We start from the raw sequence: 25,864 nt of genomic DNA, 5'->3' as shown, positions 1-25,864 counted from the left end.
ATCAGAAAACACAACAGAACCTCATCCTGCCTCGCAATGAGATCTCGCTTGACACCACAGAAGTCACAAATGGTGCTGGTTTGGGGACAGTGGAATGCACGATACGGGGCGACTGTCTCGGAGTTCCTTGAAGTAACTGTTCATCTACATCTACATCTACATGACTACTCTGCAATTCACATTTAAGTGCTTGGCAGAGGGTTCATCGAAGTAACTGTTCATCTACATCTACATCTACATGACTACTCTGCAATTCACATTTAAGTGCTTGGCAGAGGGTTCATCGAAGTAACTGTTCATCTACATCTACATCTACATGACTACTCTGCAATTCACATTTAAGTGCTTGGCAGAGGGTTCATCCAACCACAATCTCTACCATTCCACTCCCGAACAGCGCGCGGGAAAAACGAACACCTAAACCTTTCTGTTCGAGCTCTGATTTCTCTTATTTTATTTTGATGTTCATTCCTACCTATGTAGGTTGGCCTCCACAAAATATTTTCGCATTCGGAAGAGAAAGTTGGTGACTGAAATTTCGTAAATAGATCTCGCCGCAACGAAAAACGTCTTTGCTTTAATGACTTCCATCCCAACTCGCGTATCATATCTACCACACTCTCTTCCCTATTACGTGATAATACAAAACGAGCTGCCCTTTTTTGCAGCCTTTCGATGTCCTCCGTCAATCCCACCTGGTAAGGATCCCACACCGCGCAGCAATATTCTAACAGAGGACGAACGAGTGTAGTGTAAGCTGTCTCTTTAGTGGACTTGTTGCCTCTTCTAAGTGTCCTGCCAATGAAACGCAACCTTTGGCTCGCCTTCCCCACAATATTATCTATGTGGTCTTTCCAACTGAAGTTGTTCGTAATTTTAACACCCAGGTACTTAGTTGAATTGACAGCCTCGAGAATTGTACTATTTATCAAGTAATCGAATTCCAACGGAACTCATGTGGATCACCTCACACTTTTCGTTATTTAGCGTCAACTGCCACCTGCCACATCATACAGCAATCTTTTCTAAATCGCTTTGCAACTGATACTGGTCTTCGGTTGACCTTACTAGACGGTAAATTACAGCATCATCTGAGAACAACCTAAGAGAACTGCTCAGATTGTCACCCAGGTCATTTATATAGATCAGGAACAGCAGAGGTCCCAGGACGCTTCACTGGGGAACACCTGATATCACTTCAGTTTTACTCGATGATTTGCCGTCTATTACTACGAACTGCGACCTTCCTGACAGGAAATCACGAATCCAGTCGAACAACTGAGACGATACCCCATAGGCCCGCAGCTTGATTAGAAGTCGCTTGTGAGGAACGGTGTCAGAAACTTTCCGGAAATCCAGAAATACGGAATCAACCTGTTTTGTAACGGTTCGTTGTGTCGTTGTGGTGCAGACTGCTGCTCTAATTTCTGCTGCAGATGCAGTACGATGCGCCAGAGCCATACTCCGACCACGACAGCCTCCCTTCTCAGTAGTGCCACATGGCCGTCAAGAGACCGGTTTTCTTGCGATCGTACATTCTCGTGACCGCCGCTGCTAGCAATCATGTGCAATATTTACATTTTTCTGCAGTATCGCAGAACAAACATCCCACTACTCGTAGCCCTATTACACGACCTGGTTCAGACTCAGTGAGGTGTTGATAATGACGTCTATGTCGTCTTAAACACATTCGTGACTAACATAAACTCACAATGTCCAATCTCAAAGGTAATTAGCGCTCACGACCGTTACAGCGTGTATTTAAATCAGGCAAGATTTGCATTCCCATTGTCGCGCTACTAGCGCCACTCTAACGCGACTGGCGAGAAATCAGAATAGACATCATCTCTCAGATGGGAAAACACGCTTACCAACTTTCGTTTATGTCGCACAACTCTTTCTTGGGGTTGCGATTTTTTCCGTCTGTATATACAGGGTGAGTCACCAACTATTGCCACCAAGAATAACTCCGAAAGTATGATAGTAGATGAAATGTTTGTGGGACAAAACTTGCATGGGACAATGGTTTTTTGTTGCTAGGTGGGGTCGCTTCAGAGATATGAAGGTCAACTTTGCTTTTTGTAATGGGATGCTATAGTTTGGTACTTATTTTCTGATAGCGACTATCGAGATGAATCCAATGATGTGTCACAGTAAGGGTACAAAGGTGACATGAACGTCCATTTACGGAAGGTATTCGAAGCAGTACTGCAATCTTTTTATCATGGATTGAGTGGTATACCTTACCACATCGGCACTTATCGAAGCACATGCTATGATAGTTCATTCTCGTATATCTTCAGGTGTAATTGGAACGCCTTTATAAACAATGTCATTTACGAATCCCCACAAGAAAAAATCCAGAGGCGTCAAGTCTGGCAAACGAGCCGGCCACAAGACACCTCCTTTGCGTCCAGTCCAACGATTTGGGAATTGTCTCTGCAACTCATTTCTAGCCATCAGCGAAAAATGTGCAGGACACCCATCGTGTTGATACCACATTCTGTTCTTTGTTCCTAAAGGTATTTCTTCCAATAACAGATCTAATGTTTCTTGCAGGAATGTGGTGTACTTCCTACCATTAAGATTTCCTTCGATGAAATAGCGACCTATAATTCTGTCCTCCAAAATCCCACACCATACATTCACCGACCGCGGTTTTTGGTATTCAACTTGTCGTACCTAACATGGGTTTTCAGATGCCCAATAATGCATGTTATGCAAATTAACATTTCCATGGCTCATGAATGTAGCCTCGTCAGTAAATAAAATCAAATCAATAAATGTGCAATTCCTCTGAATCTGAAATTGAGCCCATCGTCAGAATTCAATGCGACGCATACAATCCGTACCAGTTAATTCTTGGTGGGGACTGATATGGTAAGGATGATATATATGGCGATGTAGAACACGAACAACACTACTCGGGCTCATGCCAGACCCTTAGCGATTTGACGCTAACTAACACAAGGATCTCGAACCTCAGTGGTAAGAGTACCAATCTCCGCTGCCTCGTTAGTAACTTTCCTTTGCCGGATGTCTTTCTGGTGCGTTAAAGACCCAGTTGTTCTCAATTTATCACACACATATTTAAATGTACGACGTGTAGGGTGAGTTCGTTGAGAATATCTTTCAACGTTTAAGTCTCTAGCTCTCGCTGAATTCCCTTGGCATTCTCCGTAAATGAGAAGCATATAGACTTGTTCTTCGAACGAATACATCATTCACATTCGCTTGATTCGACGATACTAGTCTTACCGTTCCTATTAGTGTTGTATTGCGAAACCGTCGAATGGTGTTTACATGTCAATGGCACGTTAGATGGATACGCCGTATTCGGCGAATATTTACTATTTGGACGATAAACGAGAGAGAATTGTCAGAATATGTGTTTCGATAAGTACCGAAGTGATAAGGAATACCACTCAATCCATGATAAGAAGATTGCAACACTGCATTGATACCAGTGATCGTCACTTCAAACACCTTTGTGATCTTCGTTGACCTTCAAAGACCTTACTGTTACACATCATTGGATTCGTCTCGATAGTCGCCTTCAGAAAATAAGTACCAAACTATAGCATCCCATATAGAAAAAGAAAGTTGACCGTCATATCTCTGACGCGACCCCACCTAGGAAGAAAAAACCAACGTCATATTGTGGCCCCCGATGTCCCATGCAGCATTTGTCCCACAAACGTTTCAGCTACTATCATACTTTCGGAGTTATTCTTGGTGGCAATACTTAGTGACTCACCCTGTATAAATGATCTGGCGGATAGGGTGAGCAGCAGGTTACGGCTTTTTGCTGGTAATGCTGTGGTATACAGGAAAGCGTTGTCGTTGAGTGTCTGTAAGAGGATACATGATGGCTTGGAGAAAATTTCTAGTTGGTGTGATGGATGGCAGCTTGGTCTAAATATACTGTAATTTAATGCAGATTATCAGGAAAAAACAATGCCTCAATGTTAGAATACGGCATTAGTAGTGAGCTGCTTCAGTGAGTCACGTTGATTAAATATCTAGGTGTACCTATGTAAATCAGCATGAAATGGAACGGGCATGTAAGGATTGTAGAGGGGGAAGGCGAACAGTCGACTTCGTTTTACTGGGAGAATTTTAGAAATGTGTAGTTCACTCGTAAAGGAGACTGCATACAGGACAATAGTACGAGTCATCGTTAAGTATTAAAAAAATGCTTGGGATCCATACCAGGTAGGATTAAAGGAATACATCGAAGCAGTTCAAAGGCGGGTTGCTATATTTGTTACCGGTAGGTTCAAACAATGCGAGTTACGGAGATGCTTCGGGAACTCAAATGTGAATCCCTGGAAGGAAAGCGACGTTCTTTTCGAGGAACGTTACTGAGAAAATTTACGGAACCAGCATATGAAGCTGCCTGGAGAACGATTCTCCTGCTGCCAACGTACATTTCGCGGATGGATCACTAAGATAAGAGAAATTGCGGCTCGTACAGAGGCATATAGGCAATCGTTTATCCCACACTCTATTTGCGATTGGAACGGGAAAGGAAATGCCTAGTAGTGTTACAAAGTACCCTCCTCCACATACCATATTGTGGCTTGCGGAATATGTATCTAGTTGTAGAATGCAACCTGGCAACCTTGATTCTCCTCCGAGCCATCACACAGGGTTACGCTCATCGTGGTACTGTACAAGAAACTAAGCATTTCAACGAACCCGCACAAATCAGAAATGTGTAACGCCATCTACACTAGTGCACATTCCTCATTTGTGCGGATTCGTTGAAATGCTGATCATTTGCATATCCAAGCATACCGTACACTTTACTGCAATTTCCTGTTTATTGGATGCCACCGTCACTATGTTCCAGTTTTAATGACCAGAAGCGTACCTCGGCAGTGCACACACACATTACCTACGATACGGGTTAAACCGTTGTAGACGTCGGACGTAGGACAAGGCGTGGGAGTGTAACTGTAGTGTGTCATGGGCTCAGGTAAAGGATTTGAAGATCGAAATGAGGATCGCAGTGCCGAACATTGACACTCACGTCGAGCCCTCGCGTATGCTGTGATGTTTTAAAGAGACACTTTTTTTTCACTGCTGCTACTCTTTGTAATAACCCGCCATTTTTATACATAACACGGGTCCTTTCTAGCCTATGGGCTGGTCTCTTAACCGACACACAGAGCGATACGACTATATGCTGTGTGTCGTTGCCCGTGCCCCACCAACGTGGAGGTGGACCACTATGCCCTCTTTCTGAGAATTTATTTGCAGCCATAAAATGAATATACAAAGATTTGACAAAATTATAATTATAGAGTAAAGAGGCAGCAGGATGTGAGTGCGACTGGGCGTTTCGCCCGACACGCAGTTCCGCGCCTGCCCCGGTCGGCGCGGTGCCCTTGGTGGCGGGTGCTGGTGAACGCGCGGCCTCGTGACGTAGAACCAGCGATCGAGTGTTAACCTGTTGCGACTCCCAGCGGTCAGTGCACCGCGAACAGGCCGCACATGCAACAACAAGCCAGGCTCCGAGAGGGAGGGGAAAGCGACAGGTTGCGTCGGCCTGGCGCCTTGTGAAAATCAGTCCAGCTGCAGCCCACAACGAAGTAAGCATTGCACTACAGACTGTGCCTCTGTAAAGTCAGCAAAGTGTGCATATAGAACTACGCGTAAGACTGTAGAAGCAACTTGATATCAGTTTAAAGTACGTTAGATTCACCGTTAATTCCAGAGACCAATACTGTGTAAACCCTCATGGATGTGAAACATGTCGGCATAATACGGCAGATAACACCTGTTCCACAAAGCGTTTTTTTTTTTTCGTCTTCAGTCTTCTGACTGCTTTGCTGCGGTATGCCATGAATTCCTTTCCTGTGCAAACTTTTCAGCTCAGAGTAGCAATTATTTGCCGGATGTATTCCAATCTCTGTTTTCCTCTTCAGTTTGTACTCTCTACAGCTCCTTCTAGTATCATGGACTTATTCCCTGATGTCTTAACAGGTGTCCTGTCACCCTGTCCCTTCATCTTGTCAGTGTTTTCCATATATTCCTTTCCTCACCGATTCTGCAGAGAGCCCCCTCATTCCTTACAGTAAGTTGGTTCAAATGGCTCTAAGCACTATGGGACTTAACATCTGAAGTCATCAGTCCCCTAGACTAGATCTACGTAAACATAACTAACCTAAGGACATCACACACATCCATGCCCGAGGCAGGATTCGAATCTGCGACCGCAGCGGTCGCTCGGTTCCAGACTGAAGCGCCTAGAACCGCTTGGCCACAACGGCAGGCTTACAGTAAAAGTCCACCTAATTTTCAATATTCTTCTCTAGGACCACATCTCAAATATTTCGATTCTCTTCTGTTCCTGTTTGCCCACAGTCCATGTCCATGTTTATAATTAATGTAAATTCCACAAACATCATTTATAGCTTTTTGTCATGGACTTGCTTCGGGGTATCTAGAGTTATTAATATGCAAAATAATGACCAAATCCTTAATATTCAGCATTTTTCATAATTGCCACACTATTGGCGAAGAGCAGTAGTTAGTTTATTATTTCCAACAAAAAGTTCCAGGCGCTCAGTCCGGAGCCGCGCGACTGCTACGGTCGCAGGTTCGAATCCTGCTTCGGGCATGGATGTGTGTGATGTCCTTAGGTTAGTTAGGTTTAAGTAGTTCTAAGTTCTAGGGGACTGATGACCATAGATGTTAAGTCCCATAGTGCTCAGAGCCATTTGAACCATTTGAACCAACAATAAAGTTTTTTTTCGTGTGAGATGCCCATCTAAATTTTTCAATCACTAAATCGGTGTCGACTAAGTCATTTTTGGCCCATGGCTACTTCTTGGCGTCTACGTCAGAATATGATTTACGCAAGACTCCAACCAGATGACCCAGTGTGCCAGTATGGTAGGAGCCTCACGTAAATAGTGACCTGTCGTATATTCTGAGTCAGCCTTACTCCATGTTTTATGTATGGGCTGTTGTAATTGAATCATAAGCAGAAACCGATTTAGGCACTGAAACAGTTACATGACGATTTCACTGCAATACCTTTTATTGATACTAAGTATTGCAAATATACGTGGCATCCAATAGGCGGTCTAGGTGAAATGGTGAAGATGGGGCAGGTTTACCGTTATCGGCGAATGGCTATCTGTATCTTCTGAGTGAATATAGTGAGTGCATATGCAGTGTCTCATTGGGGATTGTCGTAGAAGTAATAAGACGGAAGAGAGTGAAACTCAGGACACTTCTGTCAAATGTTATTGACGGTGCAATCCAACTTAGTCTCCTTCTACAATCACATAACTACCTACTGCGTCACAAATGCCTACTCGACCAGATCCTATTAAAAATTTCAGATTTAATTCAGGACATTTAGCACACAGCCTGCTAACCAAGAAGTGTATGCTATCATTATTTCTTTCATTATTAACTAGATAGCTGTAACGATCATTTTTTACCACTGAACCTTTGTCACGCTCTACCCGTGAAACAGATATCTTTCCTAGGTTCACATTTTTCTTCTGAACGTGTAGTTCAACAACCTGTGCAGGAACAGCAACACGTTGTTGAAACAATGCATCGTAGTGCTACTACCAGCACACTGCGACTTTCTGCACCTATCGGTGTCCCACGAATAGGTGTATGACGATCATTACGTGCGGGACAGTTTTACCCGTTTAATGTAGAATATGCCCACAATCTTCACACTGGTGGCAATGCCATAGGGCTTGAATTTTATCACTTACTTCCATGAGTATTATTCACTGATGAAGACATGTGTACACGGAATTGAATCAACAACACCGTAATAATCATCGACGATCGCAGGAAAATCCACACGCTACAGTGGAAGCCAGTTTCCAAGTTCGTTTCTCGATGCGGCAATATCAGATCCAGTCAGTTTAGAAGAGCAAATGACGAGACATAATTACTTGCATTTTTAGGAAAATAGTTTGTTGTACACCCTAAGGACGTTCCTTCGGGCCAGGCGGACTGTAGCGAACTTCCTGCATCACGGATCCCCTCCACATTTTACCAGACTTGTGAGGGAACATCTCACCCGTACTTAACCTAACCGCTGGATTGGCCGTGGTTGTACATTTACCTTGGCACCGAGATTGCTGCGCCTTACTCCATTAGATTTTTGATTGTGGGTTGGATGAAATCTGAGATGTACAAACGAGAGATGAATTTGTGAGATGAAGTGCTTGGTCTCATCATGGAGGCCGCTGCTTTCATTAGGGAACGTGCTGAGGCTCAAAGACAAACAACATAACATGTTCTTACATATTCGTGTGATCGCCAGCGCAGGCCATCTGCTCTATGATTTTAATACCTTCCTCGACTTTTCCTTTTGGTGTACGTTTTCTCCTTGTGGTTCGCTTTTTTCATTTTCTCTTTCGACGTGGTTCTCCGTTAGTTTTACGCCCTTTTACTTTCCCCAATTCCTTCTGGGAACTGTTTTACCTTAAGACTTGTTTGTATGAGGAATAAGGGACTGATGAGCCTGTAGTTTGGTCCTTTTATAACCCAAACAAACCAGCCAAGCAAGAGTACACAAATGCATTTAAGACGACCGTGGAATATTTGAACATTTATTGTTAACTGTACAACAGGTGCAATGTGACGTGTACGATAATGCTTAGAAATTAATGTGTTAAAAAATAGATATTTTTCAGTTGATTGTAAAACGCATGTTGTAATCTAGCTTTCCTCTGACACCGTGTCATAGGTAAGCATACAATATCTATCTGTTTATGTTGTATACATTCTTTAACTACAAAACAGTCGCATTATTATTCAAATCCTCCTTTTGTAGTAGAAAAATTAGCTTCAGTGAAAGTCTGCAGTCGGCCGCTGTGGCCGAGCGGTCCTAGGCGCTTCAGTCCGGAACCGCGCGACCGCTACGGTGGCAGGTCCGAATCCTGTCTCGGGCATGGATGTTTGTGATGTCCTTAGGTTAGTTAGATTTAAGTGGTTCTAAGTCTAGGGGACTGATGAACTCAGATGTTAAGTCCCATAGTGCTCAGAGCCATTTGAACCATTTTGAAAGTCTGCAAAATGGTCACTCTACTGGTTAGGAAGGGAAAGATGGCCACAGACATAGAAAAGGGAAACAAAAACTCAGATGAAGTGGAATCTGGTTTTCTAAGCCTTATGTTTGGATGTCTCTTCCTAAAATGTGTCGCCCAATCCTTTTTTTCTTTTTTGAGTATGTAGATCATTCCGCTCAGCAAGCTGAAATGCCAAGTGGCACAAATTAATTACTGATCAGCAATAATATCTTACTTCAATGTAAAAAGCATGGTTAAGGGTTCTTCCTCTTACTCATTGTTGAATACACATTTCAGTTCCCAAGAATCTACTCGTCTGCAACAGTGTCACAATTTTCTTACAAGGACTCTCCTTTTAAGTGTTTTACTTGAGACACTGAATAGTTTGGCTGCTGTAGCAAACGGTATCTTTTCTTTTTTTACAGCATCCAAAGCCTATTGCATAACATCAGAATCCCAAGATTTTCGTAGTGTTCTGAAATAAATTGATGGCCTCTTAGCATACACCGGTAATAAGAGAACGTAGCTTTTAGCCAAGTTGTTAGGACACTACTACCTTTGTGTACCTATTTTATGAAATACTCTTGTCTTATAATGAGTTCCCTCGTCTTGAAACAAGGTAAATACATTACAAAATATACGGCATGTGACCACATTGCCCCGTCAGGCGGCTGTCCACTATGCCCGACTGGGCGCCGTTACGCTAAATCTTGCTTGAATATGAAATTGCATAACCTAGGTAATTCATAAGCAGGTGGTTTCGAAGGCTAAAATACAACGTTTTACCAGCGTTGAAGCAATTAACCGACTTGCCTCACATCAGACGTAGAGAAAAAATAAGATATTCCACTGCAGATGAGCGCGTGCTACTATCCCCACTAAACTCGCTGAAAACACCAAAGAAGTCTCTTTCAATACTTTCAAATGTTCGCCACTAGGCTACAGAAAACTGCAAAATAATATAACGAAGAGGCCGCTTTACCCGCCCTGGCCACTACAGCCGCCCTAACAGTTTGCAAAATCCACGGTCTTCCTGCCGTTCATTAAAAACGGTAATTACACTTAGGAAAGATCTTGTGAGAATTAAATATCGTTGTGATTTACAAACCCGAAAGATATGGGCCACCTAAAGTCGACCAAGGATGCTTGCAGACCACAGCAAAAACCAGGAACTCCAAGATTCTGTGTAGTTATACAGACATGCAAGTGGGTACTAAAAGAACAGTCGAAGAACGATTATAACACAAAGGCAACTGTAGAATTGGAGAAACAATCATTTGTCTTGCATACTGGAGACCTCCGGATTCGATCTGATAGGACATACGTATTGGCAGCCACAGTTGGATACTGCGAAAAACTATGTGAAGAGACAGGAGAGATTATTAAATTCCCCAATGATTTTAATCCGAAGGAGGTGGTTGTAAAACTGAATGGCACCTGGATTACAGCGTAGCAGAAGATGTGTACACGTCCTCCACCACTGGATGACAGCAATTGCGGACGACAGCAGTCGACAACAGCCAACTGCGTTCGAGTTTTCAAAACATGTGACATCACACCTCTGCTCGGTAGCACTCGAAAAAGGTAATTTTTGTTCACCCAGTAGCAAACCAGGGTGTGCATCGGGCCTTCGAAAAAGATACAATATGTCTTGATGTTCTTCAGAGATGGGAACAAAACGAGAAATTCATTGGACCACAGCATAATATCCTGGAACCCACTTCTTCATCCATACTTACTATGAAAACTAGATGAGTACACGGCATTGCCCGGTATGTATTTATTTCAGTCTCTGATTAGCCCATGTCCTCCTTTTTCCTCTCTCTGCTCATCTCCTCCTTCACCTCTTCTCTGTCCATCTTCTCAAAACCCTTCCTGTCCACCTCACCCACTTCCTGTTCTCTGGTCTTCTTCTGTCACTGTCTCTGTCCACCTCCTCCTACCTCCTCTCTCTGTGTCGAAGTGCTCTACTCCCCTTTATCTATTTGATCCTCCCCACTCTGTCCATTTGATCCTTCTTCCTCCGTCCATTTCCTCTTCTCCCTCTCCATCTCCCTCCTCCTACCCTCTCTTTGTCAATATCTTCCTTCCCCTCTTTCTCTGTCCATCTCCTCCTCCCCTCTCCCAGTTCATCTTCTCTTCTTTTCTTTCTGTGTCCATCTCCTCTCTCTCTGTCCTTCTCCTGCCCTTTCTATGTCCATTTCCTTCTTCTCCTCTGTCTGCCTATCTCTTCCTCCACCTGTCTCCGTCCATCTCACCCTCTCCCCTCTCTCTGTCCATATCCCCCTCACCTATATTTGCCCATCTCCTCCTCCTCCTATCTGTGCCTATCTCCTCGCTCCCCCTCGCCATCTGTCCATTTCTTACTCCGCCTTCTCTCTCCACATTATCACACACACCCCAATAGGAGGCTGGTGGCTCTTATCCCTACAGTATTTCTTTCCAGGTTGTAAATAATATTTGTACCAAATATGATTTAAATAGTTCCAGGGGTTTACGATGAGCTTTTCCTCCATGACTTTGCAGCCATATTAACAAGTGAAATATATTTCATATATTTTTTAACATATTTCTTCCGTTTTGTACACATATTTCACCTGCATGTCTAGCGAATTTCATCCTGCAATTTGATTTTCACGTAAACTTTCCGTCCGAACAGGCCCTGGGAGGTCCAACAGAACCGACCGACCGCCGTGTCATCCTCAGCCGATAGCCGTCACTGGATGTGGATATGGAGGAGCACGTGGTCAGCACACAGCTCTCCCGGCCGTTGTCAGTTTTCGCAAACGTTATTTTTACGCAGCCCATTTCTCATGACGTATCTCCTGAACTATGTGCTGCACAATGATATAATTTTGCAGGTACGTCCGGTGTTATAAATGGCAACTGTCTGCGAGATGTGTTGTGCATAGAGTTAGTAGTAAAGAAGTAATAAATTAAAGCGTCATGCCTGATGCGGCGGTCTTACTGCATGTACAGCGAAGATGTAGTAAGCGATAAACTTTTTTCCTTTCATCATATTGTAGGCGTCGTCAGCGACATAAAGTTTCGTAAGGAAACTATCAAAGGTGTGGGGGTGAAAAAGGAGTGCGCCCACAACACGCGAGTACCCAGACTTTACTCATCCAGTATTTGAGAATGAGAGCAGTTAATGGCTTGCAACAGACTTTACACATAATTTCAAACCCTTACAAAACATTTCCTTGTCGACAATCCACACAATACGATGAAAGGAAAAACATTTGGCGCTTACTGCATTTTCGCTGTTCATGCAGTAAAACTGGCGCACCGGGCATGACGCTTTAATTCATTACTTCTTTACTGCTAACTGTATTCGCAACACATTCGGTACATAGTCACTATTCACATATACCACTGGAAGTACCTACAGAATTATATCATTGTACGACACATTGTTCAGGCGATATGACGTCATAAACACTGATCTGGCTGAAAACGAAACTGCAGGGCGAAATCGAAACTGCAGGGCGGAATTCGATATGTATAAAAAGGTGAACTATGCACACAAATATGTGGGAAATTAGTTAAATATTTGTGATACGTGTGCAAGCGGGCAAAGTGATAGGTAAAAAGCTCATCCTAAATCGCTGGATCGATTTCAGCGAAACATGATACACATACGAGTATTACTTACTATCTGGAAAGAGATACCGTGAGGGTAAGAACCAGAAACTGCATATTTGAGCAGGGGTGGCTGATAACGTAGAGAGAGAAAGGGGTAGGAGAAGGTGGGTAGATACAGAGGGGAAAGAAGGGGATGGACACAGATAAGGGGAAGAAGGAAATGGGCAGAGATGAGGGATGGCGGAAATGAACAGAAAGGGGAGGAGATGGACAGAGAGAGGAAAGAGTTGGAGATGCACAGAGAAAGGAAACAAGAGCAGATGGACAGAGAGAGGAAAGAGGAGGCGCTGGACAAAGAGAGGGGCAGGAAGAGATGAGTGCAGTATATGGGAAATAGGCGTATGTGGGCGAAGCCGCGAGTAAAAAGCTAGTATTTTAATAAATGTGGACACTCAGCTACCCTATTGTTCTTTGACTGGCCCACTAAATCCTACCGAAAATCTCTTGTGCTGTATGGAACAGAGGTTGAAACGGAACCATCAACATTACCGTAATTTCCGGGATATAATCACCAATGAGTGGCCCCTGCTGGATATGGTAAACCTGTAGAAACTCGTGGTCTCTCTTCCTCAACCAGTTTAGGCAATTTTCAAGGCAAGAGCCAGTGTTACCCGATATTAGCGCGAAATTTCTCTGTGCTGACAATTTTTTTCCCAGTGCACTGTTGTCAAAGGAGTAGCCTTAAACAATCGCAAGCATTGGCTGTATTGCACTGTGTGCCTGGTACTTACAGTGTGCTTCGATACTTACAGACACAGCAGACGCCAAAGCCGAGAGCACATGGGCCGTGGGAGGCGCCGCCCTGGATGCGGCATTCGTACGTGTTGAGGCACACCCCTGCAAAACAGCACGCCTGAGCCACTCGTACCCGCCTCTAGGAAATCATCCCTCGTAAATCATACACTCAACACAGCACTTCATCAGAACTCAAAAAGAGCACAAATACTCTACGTACAAAGTAAATACCATACACTAGTAGAAAATGAAAGATGAACTTCTCTTATGATGTGACATGACGATAATGGTGATGATGGTGACGGTGACCCTCTTCAAAGTATCCATTGACGGTAACTTTATAGCTCGTCATCTGGAAAGCGCAGGAAAAAAATATTTCTTGTACGTTTGGATGTTAGACGAAAAACTGGTTGCTTTCGTTAACAGTGGCAACACATGCCCAACGGTCGTCTTCCAGTCAGAAATGATTTTTGACTAATTCGGTTCTTCGTGTTTCGAGATTTAAATTCTCATCCTCAGGAAGCTCTGGTCTTGAATGTGGTATACAGCATCTGATTGACATTCTTATCAAATTATGTGCTTGGACGTATCTAATAATGTAAAGTAGAGCGTGCAGCATATGCAGTAAATATGAAGTTGAACAAAAACAACTTGAAAACGATTGTTTAAATCTCGAAACGCGGAGTCCAGAATTGATTAAAAAATGTCATTTGTTGCTGTCAATCATTTTTTGTATTGTGGCTCCATACTATAGGCCGAACTAAAATTGTAAAATTGTCATGAATTCGAATTTTGTCTTGAACACCACAGCGCTGTGCTAGGCATGGTCCATCCTCGACCTTTGAATGAATTATCCAGCAAGTTATACGGGAGCTACTGTTTAACGGCGAGTACGAACCACAGTACAGCTCGGCATTTTTCATATTAATAAATATTGCTAGAAGTGAGAGAAGTGATAAGTGCAAGATAAGACCTACCGGGAACGTATGCTTCTTGAAGTTCCTCTAGAGTGATTTAGAAAAAAAACATATGGAACCGTAATTATGATGGTCAGATGGGGATTTGAGTACTGCTCCTTCCGAATGCGAAATATGAGGAATTGGAAGGATGAAGTGTAGTTGAAGACATGTGAAAATTTGGGCCTGTGAAAAAGGGATTATTTCCTCTGCGATGGGCGTTCCAGGAGCCAATTATATTCACCCTTGGTTTCAAACATGAAAACATTATTTAAAGAAGCTTATGTTTGGAAGCAGCAGAGTCTTCTATGGAATGCTGAAGCATATTCAAAACTTTTTACTGCCGTCTCGCGTACGCCGCAGCCACTGCGGACACCGTCAACACAATAACTTCGTCGCCACTCTGTAGTTTACCGTCGTAATTCCCCCCATTCTGCTGCTTATGACACATCTCACTCTTTTCAGTTAATCTGCAAATCACACTAGCTTTTAAACAGCACTAACCGTTGTTCATGACACCGTTACACCAAACTGTTCCTACTAACATTGTTTTAACAACAGGTATGACCACCGGTTGACGGCCGGGAAGATGGACTATTTATTTCCTTTCTGAGGGCAAGCTCGATTCTTTTCAGGTAAATCCCGAAGAGTTGAGAGTGAGTCAGTGAATTTACATCTGGGAATACTTGGGAGAGGAGTTCGATAAGCTATAGAGAAAGTGCGTATAGCGCAAACACGATTCGGAAAACAGCCTGTGACCACTGAAAGACAGTGCCATAGATCACCCAGAAAGGTCGTACATACAGGTATCTGTTGATCTGGAATCCGGAAGGCACAGTACACTGTTCTATACATTATGCGGCATTGCTAAATCACTAATTTTGTAATTTATAATTTTGGACTACACTATTACAACACTGTAGTACACAGCACTACACTACACAAAACTATTGCACTTGGTATTAGAACCAAGCTGGATCTCTCGCTGGTTTGGATGGTTAGTCCCCTGTGCACTGAGGTGCAACTCAGGATTCACAGGACTGTGCTGCTGTGCCAGCCAAGTTGTAGAGACTGGGAGATGGTTGTCAGGGTCTCAGGAAGTCCTCTTTGGTCCTCCCCGAGGCTCGTCTCATCACTGCTTCCAGACGGTTCTTGTAGGTGGGTGATCTGCCGTGGCATGTCTTGTTATCATGGTATAAGGCCTCATCTTGGCTGTCTCTCAGCCTTGTAGGCTTGCAATTCATAAGCTGATATCTTAGCCAAATGCGAGCTCAAGCCGGTCAGAGTGGCCGTGCGGTTCTAGGCGCTACAGTCTGGAGCCGAGCGACCGCTACGGTCGCGGGTTCGAATCCTGCCTCGGGCATGGATGTGTGTGATGTCCTTGGGTTAGTTAGGTTTAATTAGTTCTAAGTTCTAGGCGACTGATGACCTCAGAAGCTAAGACGCATAGTGCTCAGAGCCATTTGAACCATTTTGCGAGCTCAGTTTATGTCAAAGTTCCTCATTCCTTATTATAGTATAGACTGTTGCATTTCCAAATGCGTTTCTGTTGTGCTCCGTAACATCTTGTCCAACAGGACACTCCCAGACGATGTGATTCGGGGTACATATTGCTCCACGTTCACAAGTGTCTGTAGTGCGCTGTCGTATTTTTAGTAATTAGCTGGGATACGGACCATGTCCCGACAGGTAGTGTATAGCTCCCTTGGTTGAAAGGAAGTATGTCATTCTTGTTCTTTCTCTTATGCTTGGAAGGAAGAGGTAGGTCCCTCTCCGTGTCTCTACCCTATCCCAGATTTCTTGCCATTCTCTATCAATGCATGCTTTTATTTCCTTATTCGACACGGCTCTTATGTCCAGTATCTCCTTTACCTTATCATATTTGCACTTTTTGAGCCAATACTGTGCACCTCTCTTTCTTACAGCTAGATATAGAGGTAGCAAGTCTAATAGCACCAGCAGCGCCTCAGTAGGTGTAGTTCTGTACGCGCCGTCCGCAGCTAGTGGTCTAGTGGCTAGCACTGCTGCCCCTTGATCACTAGGTCCCGGGTTCGATTCCCGACCGGGTTGGGGATTTTTCTCTGCGCGAGGACTGGGTATTTGTGTTGTCCTCATCATTTTATCATAATTAGTGAAATTGGCGAGATTGGACTGTGTAAAGATTGGGATAACCGCGCAATTTAGCGATCCACAAACCAAACAATATCTATACGCGCTTGCCAGGCGTAGGAGTACACATCTGTGCGCTCGCTGTGGAGCCTGTGCTATCCTCACCTTTCTGGTTGTATGAGTCCAAACACAACCCATAGCCCACAACAGCGAGTAAGATTGCGTTGTGGTACGTTCTTATTGCACTTAGTGGCAGCTGAAAACTTCTCTGGCCAATTGTAGCTATTTTATTTAGGATTTTAATATCTCTCTGGCAGGCGATTTCTACATGTGCATGACAGCTTTGCTTTTCGTCGATATTAATTCCAAGCTAACTATATATTTATTTTCACAGTTTCGCCATTTATTCTGGCTGTGGGGTTTCTCGTTCTTGATAGTGTTCCTTTTACTAACATATAGACCGTTTGTATTGTTAGTTAATTTTCTACGCACGAGATGCTTAGTCTTTCAAGAACTACCTTACTGTTTAATTTAGCGCCACGCGGGATTAGCCGAGCGGTCTGAGGCGCTGCAGTCATGGACTGTGCGGCTGGTCCCGGCGGAGGTTCGAGTCCTCCCTCGGTCATGGGTGTGTGTGTTTGTCCTTAGGGTAATTTAGGTTAAGTTGTGTGTAAGCTTAGGGACTGATAATCTTCGCAGTTAAGTCCCATGAGATTTCGCACACACTTGGACACTTTAATTTAGCCCTTGTGTTAGCAGATACTGTAATTAGCAGACCGTGTGAATAGGCGATCCAGCCTCTAGTGTTTGTGACACTCTGAAGCTGGTTCCGTGATAGCTCTTTGCCAACACCCCAGAAGCCAGGACCACAAACAGCCTTCGATTATGTCTTTCACAATTTTTTCCCCGGTACATTCTAATTGCACCTGCTTGTCTGTGCAGTAATCTCGTGGACTTTTATAGAGACACCTTGGACAGTCTGTCTGTTTCAGTATTTTTAACAGGGCAGGCTATCACAAATTATCAAACGCCCCAGCAATATCGGTCTTTATGTCTATAACATACTTGTTGTGTGAGATATTCACTGCATGATTTATCGCATCCTGGTGGATTTCCCTTTCCTAAAACAGTGCTTCAGGGGGCTCGTGCCTACTAACTGTCTGTGGTCCCTCAGGCGGCGACACAGAAGCTTTTACTGTATTGGGGCTAGAGCATTACCAAACAAATCGACCTGCAAGATTTCGGTTCTCTTGGGTCTTTGTCTTCCCCTTCTTCAGTATAATGATATCCGAGATTTTCGAAATTCTGAGAACCAGACCCTGCAAAAGACATTCGTTTAATAACACTGTTATATATGGCACAATTTGGCCCACCAGCTGGCGCAACAGTTCTGCCAGTATTCTGTCAGGACCTGGTGCTTTCTTCTTCTTTAACTTCATTATTGCCTGTCTCACTTCCTCCTGGACAAATGGAATCACAAATTGTTATTCACATGCTGCTCTTGTGATTCAGAGCGAAAATGCTGATGGAACTCTCTGTCTTCCACCGTTGTATCGTCCGGCAACATAGTTCAGAGTAGGTACTGAAGTGATGTTTGCTGTCGTCATCGTTCCGTCGAATCTTCTCAGCGTTGATAATACACTGGGTGATCGAACCTTATTTGTTACAAGTTTGTCTGGAAAACCCCAAACATCTGTTACCATATGGTCCTTAATGTACGCCTCCCATTTTTCTACTCTTGTTTGATGTAGTAGCTCCTTACATTGTTGTTTGACTGTTCGGTAGAAAATCAGCCTTCTTTGTCGTTCTGTTTCCCCTAAGGGTCTTTGGTAGTATTCCCCTTCTCTGCCTTGCTCTACGTCTTAAGGACTGTAGGGTGGGAATCCAGGGAATTTTAAGCCCTTTTGACTTCCTAACAAATGTTAGGATCGCCATCTGCAGCGCTCGCAAAAATTCGTCCGCTTTGGTGTCAACATCAATCCGGTTCCTTGCGGTGGCTGTATCTTGAGTTCTGCCATTAAAAGTTCCCAGTTCTCTCTGTGTAGACTGTATAGTCGCTCGGCCTGGATGTTAGTGTCTAAGTTATTATCTGTGTTTGTAACTGTGAAGCAAAAGAGTTTATGGTCACTTGTTCTAAGTCTATCACAGACCTTCCAGTTGGCAATTCGGTCACTGACTTTCGAGTTTGCGAAGGTGATATCTATATTTGCTGTCACACTCGCGCGATTTTGGAAAGTAGATGAGCTGAATGGCCTATTCATGAGATAAAGGCCAAATCCTTGTATAGAGTCCTGAAGGTACAGTCCTCCTCCGTCCATTAGTCTTCTATACCACATTGCTGATTTCGCTTTTGCGTCCATTACGAAAATATTTCTGTCATTTCGACCCAGAATTGCTGCTGTTTTTAAGTTTTCTACCCGTGGTCGTACCTCCTGACTGTATTGAAAATATTGATTAGTTAGCTAAAATTCCACATCTGCCCCTGGAAATGTCTTACAATTTAAAACCTGGTTCCTAAATCTCTGTCTTACCATTATATAATCTATCTGATACCTTTTAGTATCTCCAGGGTTCTTCCATGTATACAACCTTCTTTCATGGAAAAACTAGTAGAAGCCAACCTCGGGGAAGATCAGTTTGGATTCCGTAGAAACACTGGAACACGTGAGGCAATACTGACCTTACGACTTATCTTAGAAGAAAGATTAAGGAAAGGCAAACCTACGTTTCTAGCATTTGTAGACTTAGAGAAAGCTTTTGACAATGTTGACTGGAATACTCTCTTTCAAATTCTGAAGGTGGCAGGGGTAAAATACAGGGAGCGAAAGGCTATTTACAATTTGTACAGAAACCAGATGGCAGTTATAAGAGTCGAGGGACATGAAAGGGAAGCAGTGGTTGGGAAGGGAGTAAGACAGGGTTGTAGCCTCTCCCCGATGTTGTTCAATCTGTATATTGAGCAAGCAGTAAAGGAAACAAAAGAAAAATTCGGGGTAGGTATTAAAATTCATGGAGAAGAAATAAAAACTTTGAGGTTCGCCGATGACATTGTAATTCTGTCAGAGACAGCAAAGGACTTGGAAGAGCAGTTGAATGGAATGGACAGTGTCTTGAAAGGAGGATATAAGATGAACATCAACAAAAGCAAAACAAGGATAATGGAATGTAGTCTAATTAAGTCGGGTGATGCTGAGGGAATTAGATTAGGAAATGAGGCACTTAAAGTAGTAAAGGAGTTTTGCTATTTGGGGAGCAAAATAACTGATGATGGTCGAAGTAGAGAGGATATAAAATGTAGGCTGGCAATGGCAAGGAAAGCGTTTCTGAAGAAGAGAAATTTGTTAACATCCAGTATTGATTTAAGTGTCAGGAAGTCATTTCTGAAAGTATTTGTATGGAGTGTAGCCATGTATGGAAGTGAAACATGGACGATAAATAGTTTGGACAAGAAGAGAATAGAAGCTTTCGAAATGTGGTGCTACAGAAGAATGCTGAAGATTAGATGGGTAGATCACATAACTAATGAGGAAGTATTGAATAGGATTGGGGAGAAGAGAAGTTTGTGGCACAACTTGACCAGAAGAAGGGATCGGTTGGTAGGACATGTTCTGAGGCATCAAGGGATCACCAATTTAGTATTGGAGGGCAGCGTGGAGGGTAAAAATCGTAGAGGGAGACCAAGAGATGAATACACTAAGCAGATTCAGAAGGATGTAGGTTGCAATAGGTACTGGGAGATGAAAAAGCTTGCACAGGATAGAGTAGCATGGAGAGCTGCATCAAACCAGTCTCAGGACTGAAGACCACAACAACAACAACAGCTAAAATTTTCCTAAGAAAGTCATTATTTCTGTTGCCACTGCTTGTTCGTCACAGGGTTGATGTACCTTTGTCAGTGCTACGTCTCTACCTGGAACCACAATCGCGGCCATTGGACGTTGACCTGATATTATGATGTGTGGTGTAACTGGCAAGTGGGGTAATCCCTCGTTTCTGGTATGTGGTACCTGTATACACAATATGCGTAAGTCCAACTCCTCTGACACTTTCCCGAGTTCTTGCATGACCATGGCATTTCGCATCGCACTTATCTGGCAGATTTTAGTCACTTGCGTCTGTTCCACTGGCCTTGGAGTGTGATCTGAATGCTACGGGAACTAGCGAGCACATATGTGGCCAGTGTAACCTGTAATCATATACGTTTTGGCTCTGTGTCATCACTAATTTCCTGTACAGATGCTCAATATCAGGTGTCTTCTGTCTCCTCTTAAAGAAGACGTCAAGTACAGTCTGCAGTTCCCCTGTACTTGTAGGTAGGTTGTTGACACTTGGCTGAATACGATCAAATTTCTCCGTGACAGGAAAATGTATGGTAGAGCCTCTTGGATGACTGTGCCTAACCAGGTGTCTTATTGCTACGGTTAATACATGCATATCCTCAACCTTAGCCTGTCTCATTGCATTGTCACACATTTCGTAAATAGGCTGTGGGTCCGGCCATTAACTTCGTCCATATTTCATGACATGTCCATCACTGTTTGTATCCTTTTAAGGCTTAGCACGAAACGGGGTTAAATATCGTGTGGTACCAAAACAACTAAATCGGCAGAAAACAACGCATTACAAAGCCGGATGGCACAAGACTGAACTCACACACAGCAAGAGCACGCACTGGATTGTGTACTAACAGGTGGTGCGTTAAGATGCAATTGCGGAAACGCCAAACAGAAAAATGAAGAAAGGGGTCATGTGGAGCGCGCGTGTGCATTCGCGGATAACTATACAAATAGAATGTTTAGCTGAGCTGATGGGAAGGCTGGGTAATTCCTTAAAGTGTATTAGAACACACATAAATTGGAAAAAAAACTATTAGTAGTGAAAATGTTGTCATTCGAAAAGCAGTACGTTGATGGTTGCAACTTGGTTTCAACACAGCAGCTACTAAAAGTTCTAAAATATGACACACAACGATAATTTATAATTAGAACTTATAAAAGCCATTTTCGTGCTAAGCCTTCAAACAGGTTTTTTTGAGGGGGGGATTAACTATAATTTAAGATTAAAGAACTAGAATTTTCAATTCATTGTAGGTAAATGAGGGACCGTCCGCCCCTCGTGGTCTCGCGGTAGCGTTCGCGCTTCCCGAGCACGAGATCCCGGGTTCGATTCCCGGCGGGGTCAGGGATTTTTTCTGCCTCGAGATGACGGTGTTGTTGTGTCGTCTTCATCATCATCATTCATCCCCATTACGGTCGGAGGAAGGCAACGGCAAACCGCCTCCATTAGGACCTTGCCTAGTAAGGCGGTGCGGGTCTCCTGCATCATTCACCTATGCTCTGTAAAGAAGCATGGGACTTCATTTCATCACAAATGAGGGACCGTGAGCTGCTGAAATTTTACATTTCCCGTAGATGATCATATACGGTCTGTGCTTTCGGTACATGGAGACCCTTTTAGCTTACCAGACACTGTTACTCATGGTAAGTGGAATTTTTAGTATTTTATCTATCTGATGCTCTTTTATTAGGAATTTCTTTCTATTAGCTTTCACCCTTTCTAGGTGTCACGGGAGCGTTCGATGTTATTTTATGTCTGACGTCTGCTACTTAGCAAAAAATGCTGGGTCATCCCATTGTCTTTTCTCGATCGGAATATGACTTAATTTTTTGAGTGTGTTCATCCCGTATAGACCTTTACCTTTAGTTGTGTTCTCTTGCCTTATGTGAGTCTTTGTCTATCATTCTGAACAGATTGCACCTGATGATGCAGCTAAGATCTTGCGAAAATAAAGGACTTACAGCTAAGGCGGTCTTATTTTCTCAATGCGATACATCCAGGCTGTGGCTGTCCTGACTACAAAGTCTGTTACCTCTGAATTTACCCAACCAATTCATTCAGTGTCTGTTGTCACGCCTACTTGACAAGGACTACAACACTGCACCAACACTCTAGAATCGGTCGCACTAAAGTCTAGCATGATATTTCCTTTACAGGTGCGTTACATTTTCACAGAAAGCTTGAACAAATCTAGGCCTTCCATTTGTGTCTCTAATACCAGCTTCTCATGATCGTACCATTTCATATCGCTTATTAACATCACCCTTCAATACCTGTATGCTGTGATGCTGAAGATGCTCACCACTAATCTTGTAATCAGATACTATACCGATATTTCTATTTGCTACAGCTGTTAGCTCACATTTATCAGCATTTAAAGGGAACTGACATTCGTTACACCAAGTGGAAATTATGTACAAGTTTTTCCCCAATTCCCTACCATCGACCAACAACGACACTTTGCTGTAAACAACAGCATTATCAGTTCAAATGGTTCAAATGGCTCTGAGCACTATGGGACTCAACTGCTGAGGTCATTAGTCCCCTAGAACTTAGAACTAGTTAAACCTAACTAACCTAAGGACATCACAAACATCCATGCCCGAGGCAGGATTCGAACCTGCAACCGTAGCGGTCTTGCGGTTCCAGACTGCAGTGCCTTTAACCGCACGGCCACTTCGGCCGGCGCATTATCAGTGAGCAGTCTGATAGTGTTGCTGATCCTATATGATTAACCGTCTGTGTATACTGAGAACATTAGAGATCCTCTTAAGACGTCGGCACACGGGCGGTGCTGTCGAACGTCAACGTTGAGCGTCCTAAGTTGAACGTGCTGCTGAACGCTCAGAAATGATGTGACTTGCGCACACAGTACGTGGGCCCGAACGTGGTATACGCGATCACAACGCACTCCAGCGGCAGTTGCGGGATGTTTCTAGTTCGTAAATCAGACTGTTTACTAAACGGACGCGAGCAAAATTCCCACGTTAGCTCTATTAAAACGCACATTTCCTCCATCGTCCACGTAAAGGAAAGTACCATGTCCAATCAATAAGGACAGAGGCTTACCAAAGCTCCATTACAAACAGTGCAATACAAATTTGCAATACTTCTCCACATAAGATAAACATTATTCCATCATTCCCACATTTTAGTAAAACACCAAGGTGAGCCTTACTTGATCACTGTTCCTACACAGTAGCAGAATCTTTGCAACAAGTGAATTTCGAAGCGTAAAAGAAAAAGAAGTAAAATACACTCCTGGAAATTGAAATAAGAACACCGTGAATTCATTGTCCCAGGAAGGGGAAACTTTATTGACACATTCCTGGGGTCAGATACATCACATGATCACACTGACAGAACCACAGGCACATAGACACAGGCAACAGAGCATGCACAATGTCGGCACTAGTACAGTGTATATCCACCTTTCGCAGCAATGCAGGCTGCTATTCTCCCATGGAGACGATCGTAGAGATGCTGGATGTAGTCCTGTGGAACGGCTTGCCATGCCATTTCCACCTGGCGCCTCAGTTGGACCAGCGTTCGTGCTGGACGTGCAGACCGCGTGAGACGACGCTTCATCCAGTCCCAAACATGCTCAATGGGGGACAGATCCGGAGATCTTGCTGGCCAGGGTAGTTGACTTACACCTTCTAGAGCACGTTGGGTGGCACAGGATACATGCGGACGTGCATTGTCCTGTTGGAACAGCAAGTTCCCTTGCCGGTCTAGGAATGGTAGAACGATGGGTTCGATGACGGTTTGGATGTACCGTGCATTATTCAGTGTCCCCTCGACGATTACCAGTGGTGTACGGCCAGTGTAGGAGATCGCTCCCCACACCATGATGCCGGGTGTTGGCCCTGTGTGCCTCGGTCGTATGCAGTCCTGATTGTGGCGCTCACCTGCACGGCGCCAAACACGCATACGACCATCATTGGCACCAAGGCAGAAGCGACTCTCATCGCTGAAGACGACACGTCTCCATTCGTCCCTCCATTCACGCCTGTCGCGACACCACTGGAGGCGGGCTGCACGATGTTGGGGCGTGAGCGGAAGACGGCCTAACGGTGTGCGGGACCGTAGCCCAGCTTCATGGAGACGGTTGCGAATGGTCCTCGCCGATATCCCAGGAGCAACAGTGTCCCTAATTTGCTGGGAAGTGGCGGTGCGGTCCCCTACGGCACTGCGTAGGATCCTACGGTCTTGGCGTTCATCCGTGCGTCGCTGCGGTCCGTTCCCAGGTCGACGGGCACGTGCACCTTCCGCCGACCACTGGCGACAACATCGATGTACTGTGGAGACCTCACGCCCCACGTGTTGAGCAATTCGGCGGTACGTCCACCCGGCCTCCCGCATGCCCACTATACGCCCTCGCTCAAAGTCCGTCAACTGCACATATGGTTCACGTCCACGCTGTCGCGGCATGCTACCAGTGTTAAAGACTGCGATGGAGCTCCGTATGCCACGGCAAACTGGCTGACACTGACGGCGGCGGTGCACAAATGCTGCGCAGCTAGCGCCATTCGACGGCCAACACCGCGGTTCCTGGTGTGTCCGCTGTGCCGTGCGTGTGATCATTGCTTGTACAGCCTTCTCGCAGTGTCCGGAGCAAGTATGGTGGGTCTGACACACCGGTGTCAATGTGTTCTTTTTTCCATTTCCAGGAGTGTATCTTTATACAAGTAGCGCAAGCTGTCGTATAGTTTAAGCCAATCGAACAAAGTCACCCCTCTAGAAAAGGTGAACTTATATTAACATGACATCAAATATTATATATACTTATATTAAACTAATAATAAAGTATCAGAACCTAATAAAAAAGCAAATGTTAGGAAAAAAATTTGGAAGTGTCGAGTCGCGAACCACTGCCATACGAAGCAGTGACGCTACTCACGTCGCTAAACCAACAACACATTGTCACTCAATCATAGCTTGTAAGGAGTTGCTGAACACCTTAATCGTAGATGTGTTACTAATTGAAATTTAATTATAATAAATTATACCAAGAACAATGCGTTTTGGGTGGATATTCAGTGTGTCGCTGCCTTCAAATAGCATCCTCTCATAATAAGCGAGTTACAATAATTCTTTTGCCACGAATATGATGTTTCTCATTATTTTATTGGACCGAATCACACAGTTAACTACGGGTTTTCTAGTGATTCTCTCTTTGCTGGTGCCCAGAAACGGTATGTATACGTATAGGCTTGAAATGAATGCCAATATGGCGCCAATAAATATTCGGAAAGACTCCCGAACGTGATATTCCACGCTGTGACGTCAGAAACTCGGTGCGCTCAACGCTCAACGTTCGGTTGCACGGTCCGTGTGCCGACGGATTTGCACTTCCAACGTTCCGACGTTCCTCTCGTTTCTGTAGAACACTCACTGGCGAGCAGGACGTACTGTATTCTGTTAGTCAAATACTCGCCGATCCAATCGCATATGCTTTCGAAGACACTATGTATGATTATACCTTGGTCAGTAGACGACGATGTGCAATAGTGCCAAACGCCT

The 25,864-nt window shown here is 44.1% G+C and overlaps 1 protein-coding gene across 1 annotated transcript in view; it reads right to left on the bottom strand.

Moving 5' to 3' along the window:
* LOC124775354 overlaps positions 1–25,864 on the bottom strand; it is a 217,834-nt gene that overhangs the window by 103,724 nt on the left and 88,246 nt on the right. The window contains exon 3 of the mRNA XM_047250185.1: positions 13,452–13,538. Coding sequence (XP_047106141.1) covers positions 13,452–13,538 — 87 coding nt within the window. The remainder of the gene's footprint in view (positions 1–13,451; positions 13,539–25,864) is intronic.

The sequence above is a fragment of the Schistocerca piceifrons genome, chromosome 2, assembly GCF_021461385.2.
Source record: "Schistocerca piceifrons isolate TAMUIC-IGC-003096 chromosome 2, iqSchPice1.1, whole genome shotgun sequence".
Classification (NCBI taxonomy): Eukaryota; Metazoa; Arthropoda; class Insecta; order Orthoptera; family Acrididae; genus Schistocerca; species Schistocerca piceifrons.
The sequence above is the reverse complement of the archived record's forward strand: the minus strand, read 5'-3'. Positions and strand labels throughout refer to the sequence as shown.